Consider the following 15387-nt stretch of genomic DNA (forward strand, 5'->3'; position numbering starts at 1 on the left):
TTGCTGGCTGCCTTCAGCCATCCCAGAGCACTCCTGTCACCTGTGCACACACAAAGTCTTGACCTGTTGTGGTATCACTGCAAGCCCTGACAACAATAGGTCTGTCCCAACCTTTCTTACAGGGTCCCTTCAGCACTGGAAAGAGCTCTAAATTCTCCCTGGAGCCTTCTCACCTCCAGCTCTCCCAGCCTGGCCCCACAACAGATGTCCTCAGCCCTGGGAGCACCTCCATGGTGCACTGCTGATCCTGCATGGAGAGGGGCTGGAGGGGAGCAGAAGCTCCTACAAATCTGCATCCCCTGGAGAGAGCAGGAGTTCCTACAAAACTGCATCCCCTGGCAAGAGCAGGAGTTCCTGCAAATCTGCATCCCCTGTGAGAGCAGGAGTTCCTGCAATTCTGCATCCCCTGGTGAGAGCAGGAGCTCACAGAAATCTGCATCTCCTGGCAGACCCATATCTGCTCAACAGCAAAGTGCCACCAGGACAAAATACAAGGAAAAAACAGGGAAAAAACAGGGAAAAACAGGCTGAAGGAGGATTCAGCAGCAGGCACGAGTTGGAGGCTTCCTTGGGCAGAGAACCCTGGAGGGAAGCTGGAGGCACCCATGGCTACCCAGGCCCTGGCCAGGGCTGAGGCTCAGCCCCACTGGGTTGTCTTCTTCTGACAGTCTGGGGAGGAGAAGCACTGGAGACACGAGGTGAGCTGTGAGAACATTACTCTGATGAGGAGCATTCGCTCTGCCAGCTTCCCTTGGCATATATATGTATATAAATATATATACACAAATAAATAAATAAATAAATAAATAAATATAAGCATTCTGGTTATTAATAGCAATAACTCTGTGGTTCTGGGTGTCTCAGATCAGTCTCTAACAGAGGCAGATGAATTGGCAAAGATGGACAGGGCTGAGCTGTGTAAATCTGAGAAAATGGGGCTTCATTGGGGAAAAAATGAGCTTTGAGAGGGTCTGAAAGGGAGCAATGGGGTGGGTCAGGCACTGCAAATAAATTGGGTTGTATCAGCCAGGGAGGTGCTGCATGTCTGGTGAAATGAAATGTGTTCAATTTTGTAGGAAACAACAGAATTAAATCCTGCTTTTAGTGGGAAAGTCAATTCCACCTTAACTGCAAAGCCACTAGCAATGACTCCACAATATAAGAAATATAATTATGATAATTAATAAAGATAATAATACAGTCAAACCTTGCTAATGACTCAGAGGCTGCTTACTAAATACTGACTTTGTGGATAAACAAGCCAGAATAATGCATCATAAAATACACTTTGTTCCATTATTTTGACATCTCTATTATTTTAATTATTTATACTTCGTAATATACCAGTCACTCTACTTGGGAAGGTTTTACAAAAATAATGAAGCTCTAATAATGTGACATGTCAGTTCAGTATTTGCTGAAACAGGGAGACAGGAAAACCAGTCCTTTCAGGGGGTGTGTAAATCAGGAAGGGCACAGATCAGTGGAGCTCAGATATTCAAAGTTTTAATGCAAAATATTAGACATCTCTATTATGCCTCTGACTGGGAGCCCTTGGAGCAGCTTCCCTGGTGGAGAACTCCTGAAGCCAACCTGCTTTGCTGCTAAATGCAAAAGGATCGATGCTGATTCTCCAGAAAAAAAAAAATCATAGTTTGAAAAATAATAATAAATGTGAAGTAGTTTTTGTGCCCAAGTCAATTTTTATCCTTAAATCAATTTTTTCCACCACCACGACAGCTGAAATCTTGTTTTTAATTTAAATGAGAGCTGCGATTTTTACATAATCACTTGATTCCTGGAGCTGGCATTCCCTCGAAACCCCAGCCCGCCTCCTGCTCCCTGAATTTGGCAGGAATTGGCCCCACTCTTACAAGGAAAGACACTGGAGGAAGAACTCAGCATTTATTTAGCTCAGCTTTCCAGCTCCAGAGAGTCCTGAAGGGTGCATGTTGGAAATAAACCTTCAGAGTCAGTCAGAAGGGGTTTTTCTAAGAAAATTTAAAAAAAACCCAGGCAATTTCTCTTGGAGATTTGCCAGCAAACTGACTCCACCACCCTGTCCCAGCTCTTTGCCAGCCTGTGGACCGGTTGTTGCAACTTTGAAGCGTTTCCCCCTGCCTGGGGATGGGATAACGTGCAGCAAAACCGCTCTGTACATAACATTCTCTCCCATGGGCTGCTTTTCCACAGGGAGCTGTTGGAAGGGAGCGGGAGAGAGCGGGGAAGGGAGGGAGGGAGAGAGGGGGATCCCTGCCCGCCCATCCTGCTCACCTCCGAGCATCCTCCCTCCCCTCGGACACCTTTGGGTTTTCCATGCGCTGTGCCCTGAACATCCCGGCCCGTGGGGGCCGCAGGGGGATGGTCATGGATGGAGCTGCCTTCGAGCCGCGGGAATTATAAAAATACACGGATGGGATGTGTGGGGGGACAATGGGGGTGCCCTGGGGAGCAGGAAGGCAATGCCAGGTGCAGGGGTTGAGCCTGGCTGTTCTCTCCAGGCTGGGAGAGAAACAGGGCGCAGTTAGGGCTTCTAAACGGGGCACCGCTTTGGGGTCCCTATGAGGGTGCATCAGCGCGCTGGACAGCATCCTTCATCAGCGGGTGGGCACCAGGAGCGGAGGGAAACGAAGCTGCTGAGCATCGTCCCGTATCAGGAGCGGGCTGTGGGGCACGGCAGAGTCCCCAGCGGGCAGGAGAACCGGCGGGCGGCTGTGTCAGCCTTCCCCTCAGCGGGGATGGGGGCTGAGCAGCGCTCGGGGCTCCTCCAGCGGCGCTGCCCGCCGTGCCCGAGCCCCCGGCGCTGGAGGAGCCGCCCGGCCCCGCCGCGAACAATAGCGGCCCCGGCGCGGGGCGGTGCGGAGCGGGGCGGGCCGGGGCCGCCGCCGCCCCCCCGCCCGCCCTCTCCCCGCCCTCTCCCCGCGCCACAGGCACCGCCGCCGCCGCAGCCGGGTCCATGCCCGCTGGAGCCCCCGCCTGCCGCCGCCCGCAGCCCCGGCATGGACGTTCGGTTCTACCCCTCCGCCCCGCCCGCCGTGGGCTCGCTGCCCGGCGCGGACCCCACTTGCCTGGGCCCGCTGGATTATTATCACTGCAACAAGGTACCGGCGGCAAGGGGGGAGCCCGGGATCGGCGCGTCCCGCGCGGCTCCGCGGGGACAGGGACGGGGACGGGGACGGGGACAGGGAAGGAAAGTGGCGGCGGCGCCGGTGCTGCGGGAGGGAATTTTGAAAGTGGTCTGGAAGCGGAGCGGGGGGAGCCGTCGGGTGCCCGGGCCGCCCGCAGCGGGCGGGGGGAGCCCGAGCCCGGGCAATGCTCGGCGGGGCGGGCCGGGAGCGGAGCGCCGTGTCCGTGTGTCCGTGCGGTGTCCGTGTGTCCGTGCGGTGTCCGTGTGTCCGTGCGGGCTTGGTTTAACCTCCTCCTCTCCGGGGTGTCCGTGCGGTGTCCGTGTGTCCGTGCGGGGCTGGTTTAACCTCCTCCGCTCCGGGAGCGGAACGCAGTGTCCATGTGTCCGTGTGTCCATGCGGGCTTGATTTAACCTCCTCTGTTCCGCTCCGGGAGCGGAGTGCGGTGTCCGTGTGTCCGTGCGATGTCCGTGTGTCCGTGCGGGGCTGGTTTAACCTCCGCTGCTCCGGGAGCGGAACGCAGTGTCCGTGTGTCCGTGCGGTGTCCGTGTGTCCGTGCGGGCTTGGTTTAACCTCCTCCGCCCCGCTCCGGGAGCGCTCGGCCCGGAGCGATGTGCGGTGCTGGGGGGTTGTTGTTGCGGTTGTTGTCGGGTACTTTTTTCCTGTTGTTCTTGGCCGTGTTGTTGTTTTGCACCTTCTTCACGAGCCGCGGAACCGCCGGGCCGGGTCGCGGCTCCTCCCGAGCGGGGTCCGGCCCCGTCCCTCGCCTCCATCCCTCACCCGTGGCCGCCGAGGGGACACCCAGCTCCGGGCTGGGGTGTTCGTGTGCCCCCAGATCCCCAGCACGGCGGGGAAACCTCCATCACTCACATTTCCCCCGCTCGCTGCAGCTGCGAGGCGAAGCAGCCTGCACTTGTAACGGGAGAGGGATGCGCAGGGGATATTTGAGAGCGCGGAGGTGCTCGAGGAAATTTCCCTCATCCTGCAGAAAGCCAAGCGAAGGGGATAGATGCTACTTCAGGGATAAGGAGTTTTCTGCCTTGCTCGCTGTGGGTAAACAGCGCTGATGTTTCAGCTACAAAGCCCTGGGATCCAGATCTCTTTGGAGGGAAGGGGATCATCCCAGATGTAATCCTTGCTGCCTTCCGGGCCAAATTCGGGTAATTGCGTCGAAAAAAGTTAATAAAAGGAGAAAATGCTCTCCTGCGTCGGTACAGCGGCTCAGGATGCTCTCGGCTCACCTCACTGTTGTGATACTTTGGGATCAAACTCCTAAAACACAAGCGGAGGGAAATGTGTGCGGCTTCGCAGACGCGGCAAATTAATCTTAATGTATCAAGAGATGTATTTAACTGTTTTTCTGACAGTGGGTTATTTATCTCTTTTTATTAAGTCGTAGCAAACCGAATAGTTCTCGTTTATTTTGAGATGCCGGATTATACTGAAAGGAAACAACTTTCGTTGTTTTCGCCTCTATCTGCGTACTGTGCCTGTATCTGCTGCCTTCAAAGTGTTTTATTATCATTGCCGTTGCTCTTAAAACACTAAATAAGCTCTTAAAATACTGACGAGAGCCGGATCACCTGGGAGCAGGACATTCGTCCTGCTGGAACACCCGCCCGTCGTGTGCGAGAGCAGAAACCTCGGATCGTGTAAGCCACTGGCAACTGCGGCTGCCCCCAAACCCTTCTGGCTTTCGGAACTCGCTTTTACCCAGAAGTTGTTGGATGCCAACACGATTCGCTTTGCCTTGCGGTGTTTTGTGCGGGAGCTGGGGCTGGTGCCGCGCTGGGGCTGGGGCTGGTGGCCTGCCAGCCTTGGGGCTGCGCGGTGCCCGCGTCCCCCCGAGCCTTGGGGCGCGGGGCCCCTCGTCCTCAGCTCATCCGTGGCCTGAATCCCTGAGATTAGTCCCGGATTAGGCGCTGGCCATTGATCCGCGGCTCCGGGGCTGCGGGAATCGCCTCCTCTGGGGGTGCAGCGAGGCCAGCGGGTGCGATGGGCGCTGCTGCTGCTGCTGGTCCTGCCCTGGGCGGATGGGACAGCGGAGAGGAGCGCCCCAGGTACTGACCACTGCCACCAGATGCTGCTGTTGTCACTGCTAGCGAGCATCTGAAGGCAGCGGCAGAAGAAAGGAAGTGACTTACCCTTTGCTGGGTGCTTTTTCCATCCCCCCCCTTCTTTTCTTTTCTGAGTTATCAAATGACATTTGCTTATGCACAGCCGTGCACGTTTGTCGGTGGCATGTGGCTGGGATGAAGGCAGGGATGGAATGGGCTGACTCAGTTTCCCTGGCAGGCTGCAGGTGTAGCAGCTGTAACTTCAGCACCAAAGCGTGGCCCGGAGAGGGGCAGGAGGAGCTGGCACTGCTGCTTTTCCTTCGGAGAACTCCGGGCTGGGATCCGGCCGAGCATCACCAGCAGCGTGCTGTTCTCTCATTCTTATGTTCTCTGCCATGGAGCAAGGGTTCTCCTGCTTCCTGGAGCCACATGGGAGTCTCTGGGAAACTCCAGAACCCCAACCCCATCACTCCTGGCCAAATCCCAACCCCATCGCTCCTGGCCAAATCCCAACCTCATCACTCCTGACCAAATCCCAACCCCAGAGCTCCTGGCTGGTGCTGGTGGCTCAGCCCAGGGCTAGGCTGTGACAGTGTCTGCCTCAAAGCATTTCCACTTAAAAAAATCTGCAGAGGAGGGTAGGGTGGACTGGAAAAATCAGAATTCTTCCACTATGGCGTGCAGATATCCTGGATAAAATCCATCTCTGGGAAGGACCTGAGCAAGGAGCACTTACAGGCTCTTTGCTGTCCTACTGCTTCGCTGAGTTCACGGACATGCTCTAAAGCCCTGTGATTTAAAAGGCTTGTTTTGTTTAGGGTATTTTTGTTTGGTTTGGGTTTTTTCCCCCCTTTATTTATTTATTTCTTGAGGGGGAGGCAGCAAAGCTGGGCTGTGCAGTGTCATTGTGCATAAATAACTCGCTGGGAGCACGGCAGAGATGCCTTAGCCCAGAGCAGCCTGAAATGTTAATGGAATTGTTTTGTGCACTTACTGGACATGATATTGTTACCAGGAGGTCTCCAATCTCGCCTGCACGCTGCAGTCAGCCACAATTCCTCTTTGCAGCTATGCAGGGGCCTATTGCACATCAGCATTTCCATTTCTGAAAGGACAAGGGATGTTTAGAGGGATAATGAAATGGGAGTGTGTGCTCAGCCCAGGCCTCCCCAGAAGGGGGAAATTTGCACCCTTCCTTTAACTGCTTCCACAGCATCCCTGTTTTCCCTGGAAGGGCTGGCCACTGGCAGGGATGGAGAAGGTGGTGAGGGGCTGGACACCCGCAAGTGGATAATGAGAGCCTTCCTGCCCCATCAGGCAGGGTGAGAAGGAGCCCTTTTTGCTGCTGACTGTGTTTGGTGAGCCGTTCTAATGGATCAGGAGTACTGGTGGCATCAAAGCTGGGGAAAGGGGCTCCCTGTGTAAACCAGCCCCTGTTACTGGTGATCCTGCATGGAGCAGCCTGCCATGGCAGCTGGGGAGAGGAGCCAGCCCCAGACTTCCTGCTGCTCACAGCCTGATGCTCCTTGGCAGGATTTTTAGGGCTGCAGAGTGCTCAGCCCAAGGTGATGAGAGAACAAACTGCAATGAGCATTTCCCACCGTGGAGTACAGCCCCCCATCCTGTGGGCTGGATCCAGGACCTGCTCCACCACTGGGACAGCAGGAACACCTCTGGTGTCTGCACAGTGTCCACGAGGGACTGGGGAGGTTCAGCTCAAAGTGTGAGGAGCCCTCATCCAACCTGTGACACCCATCCCTGTCATCAGCCACCTGAGCACTGCTAAAGGAAACACCTCTGGTTTGGATTCCTTGTTTAAACTTAGGTCTAAACCCCTTTTCCTGTCCCCTTTGGCCATTTTCCTGGTTCCTGCTGCATCCTCCTTCCTGCCTGCTTGCCAGGAAAGCTTTCACAGGGCTCTGAGCTGCCCATGTGTAGTGCTGGTGTTTTGGGGAGAGCAGCGTGTTCCTGCACCACCTAAGGGGGTGTTGGTCCCTCCACCCTCCAGTTGCTTTGAGAAAATGTGGAGATTTTCCCCTTTCAGCTCTAGGGAGATTCTGCAGCTCTATTTCACAATAAGTAAACCACAGCACGGTAAAAAATGTGCATTTTAGTAAGAGCGAGGCTCGTTCTGCTCTTAGCAGAGCTTTAGTGACAGGATCTGGTGTGCTGGCTGACACAGCAGCATGGAAGGGTTTTCTTCTAGATCCTAAATTGTGTGTGTGGGTCCACGAAGCTCAGGAGGGAGTTTTTCCTTCTCAGCCCAAGCAAAATTGCCTTGGCAAGGGAGGCCTGTGAGAGGAATCCTGCCAGAGCACGATACCCTGAGCTCTTTCATGCAGGGTGTGCAGGGATGCAGGAGGAGTGATCCTGCTCCCCAGGGGCATCTTTGGGGAGTGAATTATCATCTCTATTCTTCCTGCAGAAATAAATTTAAACAGAAATTCTGCCGGCTTGCTTCTGGTGTTACAATGGTCGATCTGGGTTAGCACGATGCCCAATTTCCAGCCAGTGGAATTGATGGGGATTGATGATGAGGATGATGAGAAGAACTCAGCCTGGGAATACCAAATCCACACTGCTGTGAGACCCTGGGAGTGCCTGTGGTCCTTGGGAACCCCCGTGCTGGGGGCTCTGTTATTAACCCTGCAGGATTTCTGTAGGATTCATCAACACCATCAAACCTTTTCCCAAATTTTCCATGTAGGATTCTGTGGCTTTGCCTCTCCAAACACAGCCTCTTTCTTGCCTTTTGGGCTGATAAATTGACAAAAGCTATTTTACCAATACACATTAATATCTGCTAGTTATGTGATGGGTATTAGTCTGCAACCAATGTTCTCTTCTTTTAAGAACCCTTTAGAAATGGGATCTGAACTGGTACGAGCCCGAGTTGATGTAGCAAATACATTTCTGTGAAATGTTCTGTTTTGATTTTTACAATAAATTGTACATTGCAGTGATAAACATGGTCCCTTTTTCCTTGTTCCAGCACTGCTTTGCCATTCTGGAAGATAAAATACATTCTTTCCCTTCCTACTTCCGAAGCCAACTCTGTTTTGAAGTAACATAAATCTTTCTTTGGAGATGGAGGATTTTGGATGCAGAACAAAGTCCAGCAGATTTTTAATTTGGGCCCATTTCATTCTCATTTGGCAGGCAGCTCCTGTTGATTTGCAAATGTAGATTTTTAATTTTTTTTTTTTCTTTTAGACCCTGAATATGGGCAAGGGCTCCTCTGAGAAGTGGTTGAGTTACTCAGTGGGACAACCCTGCCTTCTCCAGAGTGGTCTTTGATGGGTTGCACAGCAGAAAGTGTTTGAAGCTCCATTTTTTTTTTTGCCTTGGGCTTTAAGTCAGGGATTTGGAGCTAAATAATGAATGTCCATCCATTCATAGAAAATGTTGTTCGCTCTGCATGCACGGAGGGGAGGCTTTAATCTGGTTGTTTTGGGAACAATGGGAGATGTTTGGAAGAACAGTCTGACTTGTGTGTAACAACATGTTTGTTTGGGCTGCTTCTGAATAACCTTGTCAAGGACCTCATCCGTGCAAGTCCTTGTAGCAGAGGAGACATCAAGAAACAAAAAATTCAGGATCAAAACTGTGCAAGTTTCTCTGATTTATTTATGATTCTTCAAATCCATGATTGTCCCTTGAATCGGTGTCCCAGAGGTGTGGGTGTCACACCACCCTAACTGCAGAGGAAATCCCTGCAACGGGCACCAGGATGAGTTTATGCATCTATAACAGAGAAAACATTCTGTTAATAAACTGTATTTTCTTGTGCAGACCAGAGCACCCAATATTTTGGAGGGTGCATGGCCGATCCTGGTGCCAGGGCAGTGGGAGAGCACCTGGAATCCTGCAGAACTCTTCCAGCTTTTCCTCCTCGTAAGGACGGGCACTGCCAGCTCCTTTCCTCGGGGTCGCTGCTAACATTGTGATCTTCCTGCAGCATTTGCAGAAAAATCTGTTTTCATGCTGCCTTCGCTTTGCATCTCCTTCCTGCTGGCTACAAGGAGCAGGAGGTGAGGATGCTCCACCACCACACACTGGCCCCACTGGGAGGGGGAGCATTTTCCCCTCGAGGTGCAATTTTCCCCTATTACCTTTGTACTCCTCCTCTGTTGTTTTTTTTTTTTACAAAATGAGCTCTAAATGCTTTTACCATAAGTTGGGTTATATCTGGCAGTATAAATGAAGCATATAATTGTGTTTTCCTAACAGCTCCACATTAAAAATAAGTTATTGTGTTGCTAATGTGTTTTTCCTGACAATTTTCCATCCGGTGAGTGCGAGGCTTCTGTCTGAACTGTCGTGTAGCAGCACCTCTGCCTCCTCTTGAGATCTTATTCAGTATTCCTCAAGTCAGGCTGAAGTGTTAGTGTGATTAGAGCTTTCAAACTATTAATTCCTAATTGGAGGTTTGAGCTCTAATGTTCCACCTTTGTGATTTTACACTCGCTGTAATATAATTAAATAATGCATAATGTATGTTCTATAATATTACACATAAATTATAGATGGCATATACGATATTCTATGGTGTACATAAATTATCTATTATCTAATATATGATAGAAATTATATTATGCATTATATATGATATATTATATATAATTATAGTAATTGGGGATGCACAGCTCAGCTTCAACAGGAAGAAATCTCTCAGCAAAACTTACTGAAACAAGCACTGATCACACCACTCTTTAAAAAATAATAATAATAAAAAAAGATAGAAAACAGCATTAAATCACCTAATTTTACAGCTGTATGACCAGATTTAAATATCTTAATTATCTACCTTCCCCCCCACCTTTTCCTATTGTTTCCCTGTGGAGGTTTTGTTCTGATGGATGCCATTTCTTCCCTGAAAAATGGCCCTGGCTGCCGTGGTGCTGCAGGCAGAATCTCTGCCTTGTGCCACAGAACCTCTCCCCGCCTCCCCCATCCTTTGCATGGATTGCTTGACCTCTGCAGATATAATTAAATCTCTTCCTGACGACTGTGAGATTGCAGCTCGGCTCCGTGGCGGAGGGAGCTGGGAGGGAAGTGTTAAACGGGGCCTGAGCCAGGAATTGCTCTTGTGGGGAGATTGTTGGGCTGTGTTGGTCGCTGCACGTGGCTTCAGAACAGCCTGATCTGCAGAGATCAGCCCAGCCTTGGTCCCAGGCAGCTCCTTCACCTCTAATTCTGAGCAGGACCTGGGCACAGGAGAGTTTTGCCAGCGTTTAAAATGTAGAAGATTTAATTTATTCTGTTGGATTGAGGGCTCAGCCCCTTGCTGTCGTGCTGCCTTTTTTTTCCTGGGTTTCTAAGGATCTCATGACTTAGCAGCTGATGGGAAAGGGGGGTGACATTTAAGGACCAGGTGGCAGAACTTGCTGCACTCTGCTCTGAGCCTCTTCTCCCCATTCCCAACGAGCATCATCTTCCCCAGCAGAGCCCCCAGCCTGGAGGAGCAGGTCTGGGGCAGCCCTGGCACTGTGGTGCTCAGGAGAGGTGGAGCACGAGCCCAGGCACATGCCCCTCTGGTCACTGTCACCCAGGCTGTGTTTTCCCCACAGCCCCATGGATCCTGTTCCATTCCTAGGGCAAGGAGCCCTTTTTTATCAGATGAGCTGGATCATATCACCAGGTTTCTCTTCCCACAAAACCTGCTGGTGAGTCAGAGTTTCCATCCCCATCTGGGCTCCTCAGGGAGGCTCCATCCCCTTTCTTCCCAGCTGCCTGCATGTGCATGGTGCTTTTCCCCTCCACTTTAGAAAAAACAATCCCCTTCCTCTCCATCTCTGCTCTTGCCAGTGGCCAAGCTTGAGAGATAAGAGCTGTGTCATGGCTCTGCCTTTTATCCGCTCCGGGAACTGGCCAAGCTCTCCCTCTCCAGCTCATTTCAGGACCCCCCAAACATGTGGGGGTTATTTTAGGAATAATTTGAGCCACCCTGAGCACTGAGTATCCATTGCAGGAGATCCAGGCCCGTGGAGAAGTGCAAGCAGAGCCTGGGACATCTGAAAGGCTTCTCTCTTCCAAAGATGTGGATCTCCACATTCATACCCATGAAGGAAGTTCCACCTGTCCAGCCAGGTTCACCAAGTGTTTATTCCTGAACATCTCCCTGTCCCTGGGAAGGTGGTAGGGCTGTGCAGGCTCTTTAGGAGTTCTCAAGCCTTTTGAAAACCCTCAAATGCAACAGTTTTAGTGTGAAGGGTGATGCTGGGAAGGGGAGGAGATTGTCATGGAGAGCTTGGCCTCATGTGTGGAGCTGGTGGAGCTCAGCCCTGTTCCAGCAGTGCAGGCTGAGCTCCCTCCGCCCCTGAGAGCAAACCCTTGGCCAAAGATGAGCTGTTTGATTCCATCCCTTTATTCCACCCTCACCTCTCCTTTATGCAGAGGGGAAGATGCTCCCAGGGACCTCTGTGGTGCTGGGAGGGCACAGGGTGGGTGGCTGAAGGCCCCCAGCATGAGAAGGACCTGGAGCTGTTGGAGTGAGCCCAGAGGAGGCCATGGAGACCCTCCAAGGGCTGGAGCCCCTCTGCTCTGAGCCAGGCTGGGAGAGCTGGGGGTGCTCACCTGGAGAGGAGAAGGATCCAGAGAGAGCTCAGAGCCCCTTCCTGGGCCTACAGGGGCTCCAGGAGAGCTGGAGAGGGACTGGAGACAAGGGATGGAGGGACAGGACACAGGGAATGGCTTCCACTGCCACAGGGCAGGGATGGATGGGAGTTTGGGAATTAGGGATTGTTCCCTCTGAGGATGGGCAGGCCCTGGCACAGGGTGCCCAGAGCAGCTGGGGCTGCCCCTGGATCCCTGGCAGTGCCCAAGGCCAGGCTGGACAGGGCTTGGAGCACTCTGGGACAGTGGGAGGTGTCCCTGCCCATGGCATGAGATCCGACCCAAACCATTCTGTGATTTTGTTGCATCACTTACAGTTACTAAACCCTAACCTTTACTATTTCTTTTTTGTCAATAAATAACAATTCCCTGTTTCTTTCCCATTCCTTGTTTCTTAGTTTTCTTGGGTGCCTCTTTGAACAGAGAGGTTTTACACACTGAGCCATCTCAGAACATTGTGCCTGCAGTGGAAGAATGATGTATTTTTAGGGAATGAGATCCGTTGTCCCTACTGTCAGCAAAGGGACAGTGTACCCTGGAGTCCTCAACAAAAAGAAGAGAAACTTTGACAGCATGGAAATGAAATGTATGAAAACCTTAGTGAATTCTAGCTGAATGATAATGGTTTATTTCAGCTTATGCAATGGCCCAAAAAAGCATTAGAATGTCACATAAAGAAGAAAAAGCAGAAATACTGGGAGGGGGGGACACAAAGAACAGAAACTGGGGCTTGTAGCAATGGAAAATGTTCCCCCCCATCAGATCCTGCTCTGTTTGTTCATGCTCAACCCAGGGAGGCAACTTTTCCCCTGCCACATTATCTTGTCTCTAAATAGCATTCAAAGGAGAAGAAGAATGTGCTGTTAAAAATATCAAACTTTTGGGAATGGCTGGCAGACTTTAGCACTGATAAGCATTGTTGATTGAAGATCAAACAGCCCTGGAAGAAAAAACCTTTCCAGCAAGCACCGTGGGTCCAGCCCTGCAGCCAGACAGTGAGGTCAGCCTTCAATCCAGGGATATTTAGGGACTGACACTGGAATTATGGTCTGGGCTCTCTACCCCAGACGGATGTTGGTGACACTGTGGTTTCAACTTGATAAATCTGTTCAAGCTGAGACCAGCATTTATTCCATGCCAAGAGTTTGCATTAGTAGGTGGTAGCTTTATATATCTATTTTTTCCTTCATTTAAGATAAAGAGGGAAGGTTGCAGGTCATAATGTGAACTGAAGACTGCTGGCATTTGTTTTTTAATTAATTGACAACCTGCATTTCTGTGTCAAGGTTGCAAATTAATAGTGGGTGGCCATCTGTTTGCAAAGCAGATAGTTCTGGCTGTGCCAAACATGTGGAGTATTTAACCATTTGATTTAAATCAGACCAGAATGGTGGGTTTTTGAACACTCTAATAAGTTGGGTTTTCCATTTAAGAGTTGTGAAAAGTATTGAAATGGTCTTTTTAGCTTCATAAACTTGCAGGTCTTTAAGTGAATTGTTTGGCATATTTGGCTTTTTTTTAGGAGAGGCCAAATCCTGATGGGAATAACAACATGGAGCTTCAATCACCTGTGGAAATGGGGTACCAAATTTGTGTGAGAGCACCAAAGAAACAAATACATGTTAAAAATCATAAAGTAGTTCTGGCTGGAAGGGACCTCTGAAAGTGTATTTGAACTAATTTCAATAGCACCTTCTGGGATTGAGATGGCAGGAAAGAAAAATATCAATAGATTTTCTGCTCTAATACAGTGAGAGTCTCAGTGGTGGTGGCTGCAATCAAATGCTAAATAGAAAGTTTGCAATAAAAAGGGCTTTAGTTAGAATTAATAAAATGTGAAATGCCTCGTTCTTTGGAAAACATGTGGTATTGACTGAGATTTAGAATATGTCCTGGGAGCAGGGATCTGGACTGCAGGCTCTAGAGCTGACTCTGGCATCCTTTCCCTGCATGCATTAATATTATTCCTTTATTTATTATATTTTTTTAAATTTTATTTTTTGCCTGGAAAGGTCACAGTGTGCCAGTTGGAGAGGAAATAAGCAAAGAGCTGGAATCAAGGGCAGCCTTGCACAAAATTACCATCCTCTTTTCCCACTCCTTCACCTTCCTGTGCTGTGCATGGCAGGGAGATGATCTTTAAGGTTCCTTCCAACCCAAATTGGATTCTAAACCAGGATCCCTGTATCACAGGCAAATCCAAGTTTATAACGAAAATTTTCCTGATAAGTTTGATTTTTAGTCCTGCTATCCAGAAGCTGCACGTGAAGCCACAGGTAGTTCCCATTTCCAGGAAAGCACTGCTGAATTCTCGGGGAAATGTGGATTTTAACATCCTCTTGTTTTGAGGAATTGTCTTAGGATGTTCTGAAGCTCAACTGGAGCTTCTCATTTGCCACCAGAGCTGGAAATCTTGGCTGGCTGAGAGGCAGGAAGAGCCTGGTGCTGGATGTGGGGCTGGAGCTTGTGTCACTGTCATCGTGCCTTGAGCATGGGGACGGTGCCAGCTTGGAAGGGATGCTCTGCTTGGCACAGAAAGGTCTGGAGAACAGGCTTAGCACACATACAGCAGGGAGGCTGCAGCACCCACAGGCTCCTGGAGAGCTGCTGGGGCTCTTCTCATCACTGAGACACCAGGCCATGGTCCTTAGGAGCTGTGAGATAGGGCTGGTGGCTGCTGTGCTGCTCTAAATCAGAGAGATGTGGTGCCTGGGGACGTGGTTTAATGCTGGCCTTGGCAGTGCTGAGTTGGTGCTTGGACTCTGTGATCTTGGAGGTGTTTCCCACCTTTAGGATTCCCTCAATCTCTGGTGGCAGTGTGGGACATAGAGTAGGTCAAGGGCAAACTGGGCCACATGAAACTCATCCCTTTGGCCATTATGGAACCACTCATGAGGCTGGTGGGCAATCCAGTCTTCTCTGGGGCTCTTTCTGGATTTGGTTTGGGATTCTTGGGGCTGTCCCATGTCAGGCCAGGAGCTGGACTTTGGGTTTCAGAGTGTGGTGCATTGCTGGGTGCAGTGATGGAGCCAGGCTCTGCAGGGTGGGTTGGCCACTGAGCTCCATGCCTTTGGGACCCTGCCTGGACTCCTCTGAGCTCAGAGTTAGTGGGAGCTGCTCACCCCTCACAGCCCTGGAGCCCCGTGAGGCTCAGCTTTCCCCTGGTCATGACTGAGCATGGCAGGGCATGACTGGAGTGACTTGGTGAAGCACAAAGCTCTGTCCCTCAGGGCTGGGAAAGAGGTGACAACAAAAAGTTTAATTCCCTGCTGGTCTCAGCCACGATTCATGCTTAGTTTCCCTCTGTAGAGGCTTCCCCTCTCCCTCTCTGCTGTCCAAGTGTTGCTTCTTTTGCATTTGTTATTTATTTTCTTCCTAGCCCGAGGGCTGCTGCGAGAGGTGTCTCTTTGCTCTGCCGGCTGTTCCTGATGCTTCCTTTTCCTTGCTAATACCAATTGTTCCTGCCAAAAGCTCTCGCTGGTGTTATGTAAACCTCGAATCTCACGCTAACACTCCCAGCTCCCATCGGGGGCTCCCAGAGGCGCTGCCTGGGATTCGCCCCCGCTCTGGCTCTGCTGCCACCAGGCCTG

General features: G+C 51.0%; 1 protein-coding gene across 1 annotated transcript in view; it reads left to right on the plus strand.

The window, feature by feature from the left end:
* Positions 1-2902: 2902 nt before the first annotated feature.
* Positions 2903-15387, plus strand: part of TOX2 (TOX high mobility group box family member 2) — a 175619-nt gene continuing 163134 nt past the window's right edge. The window contains exon 1 of the mRNA XM_064730140.1: positions 2903-3101. Coding sequence (XP_064586210.1) covers positions 3000-3101 — 102 coding nt within the window. The 5' untranslated portion in view covers positions 2903-2999. The remainder of the gene's footprint in view (positions 3102-15387) is intronic.

Source organism: Zonotrichia leucophrys, chromosome 20, assembly GCF_028769735.1.
Source record: "Zonotrichia leucophrys gambelii isolate GWCS_2022_RI chromosome 20, RI_Zleu_2.0, whole genome shotgun sequence".
Lineage (NCBI taxonomy): Eukaryota > Metazoa > Chordata > Aves > Passeriformes > Passerellidae > Zonotrichia > Zonotrichia leucophrys.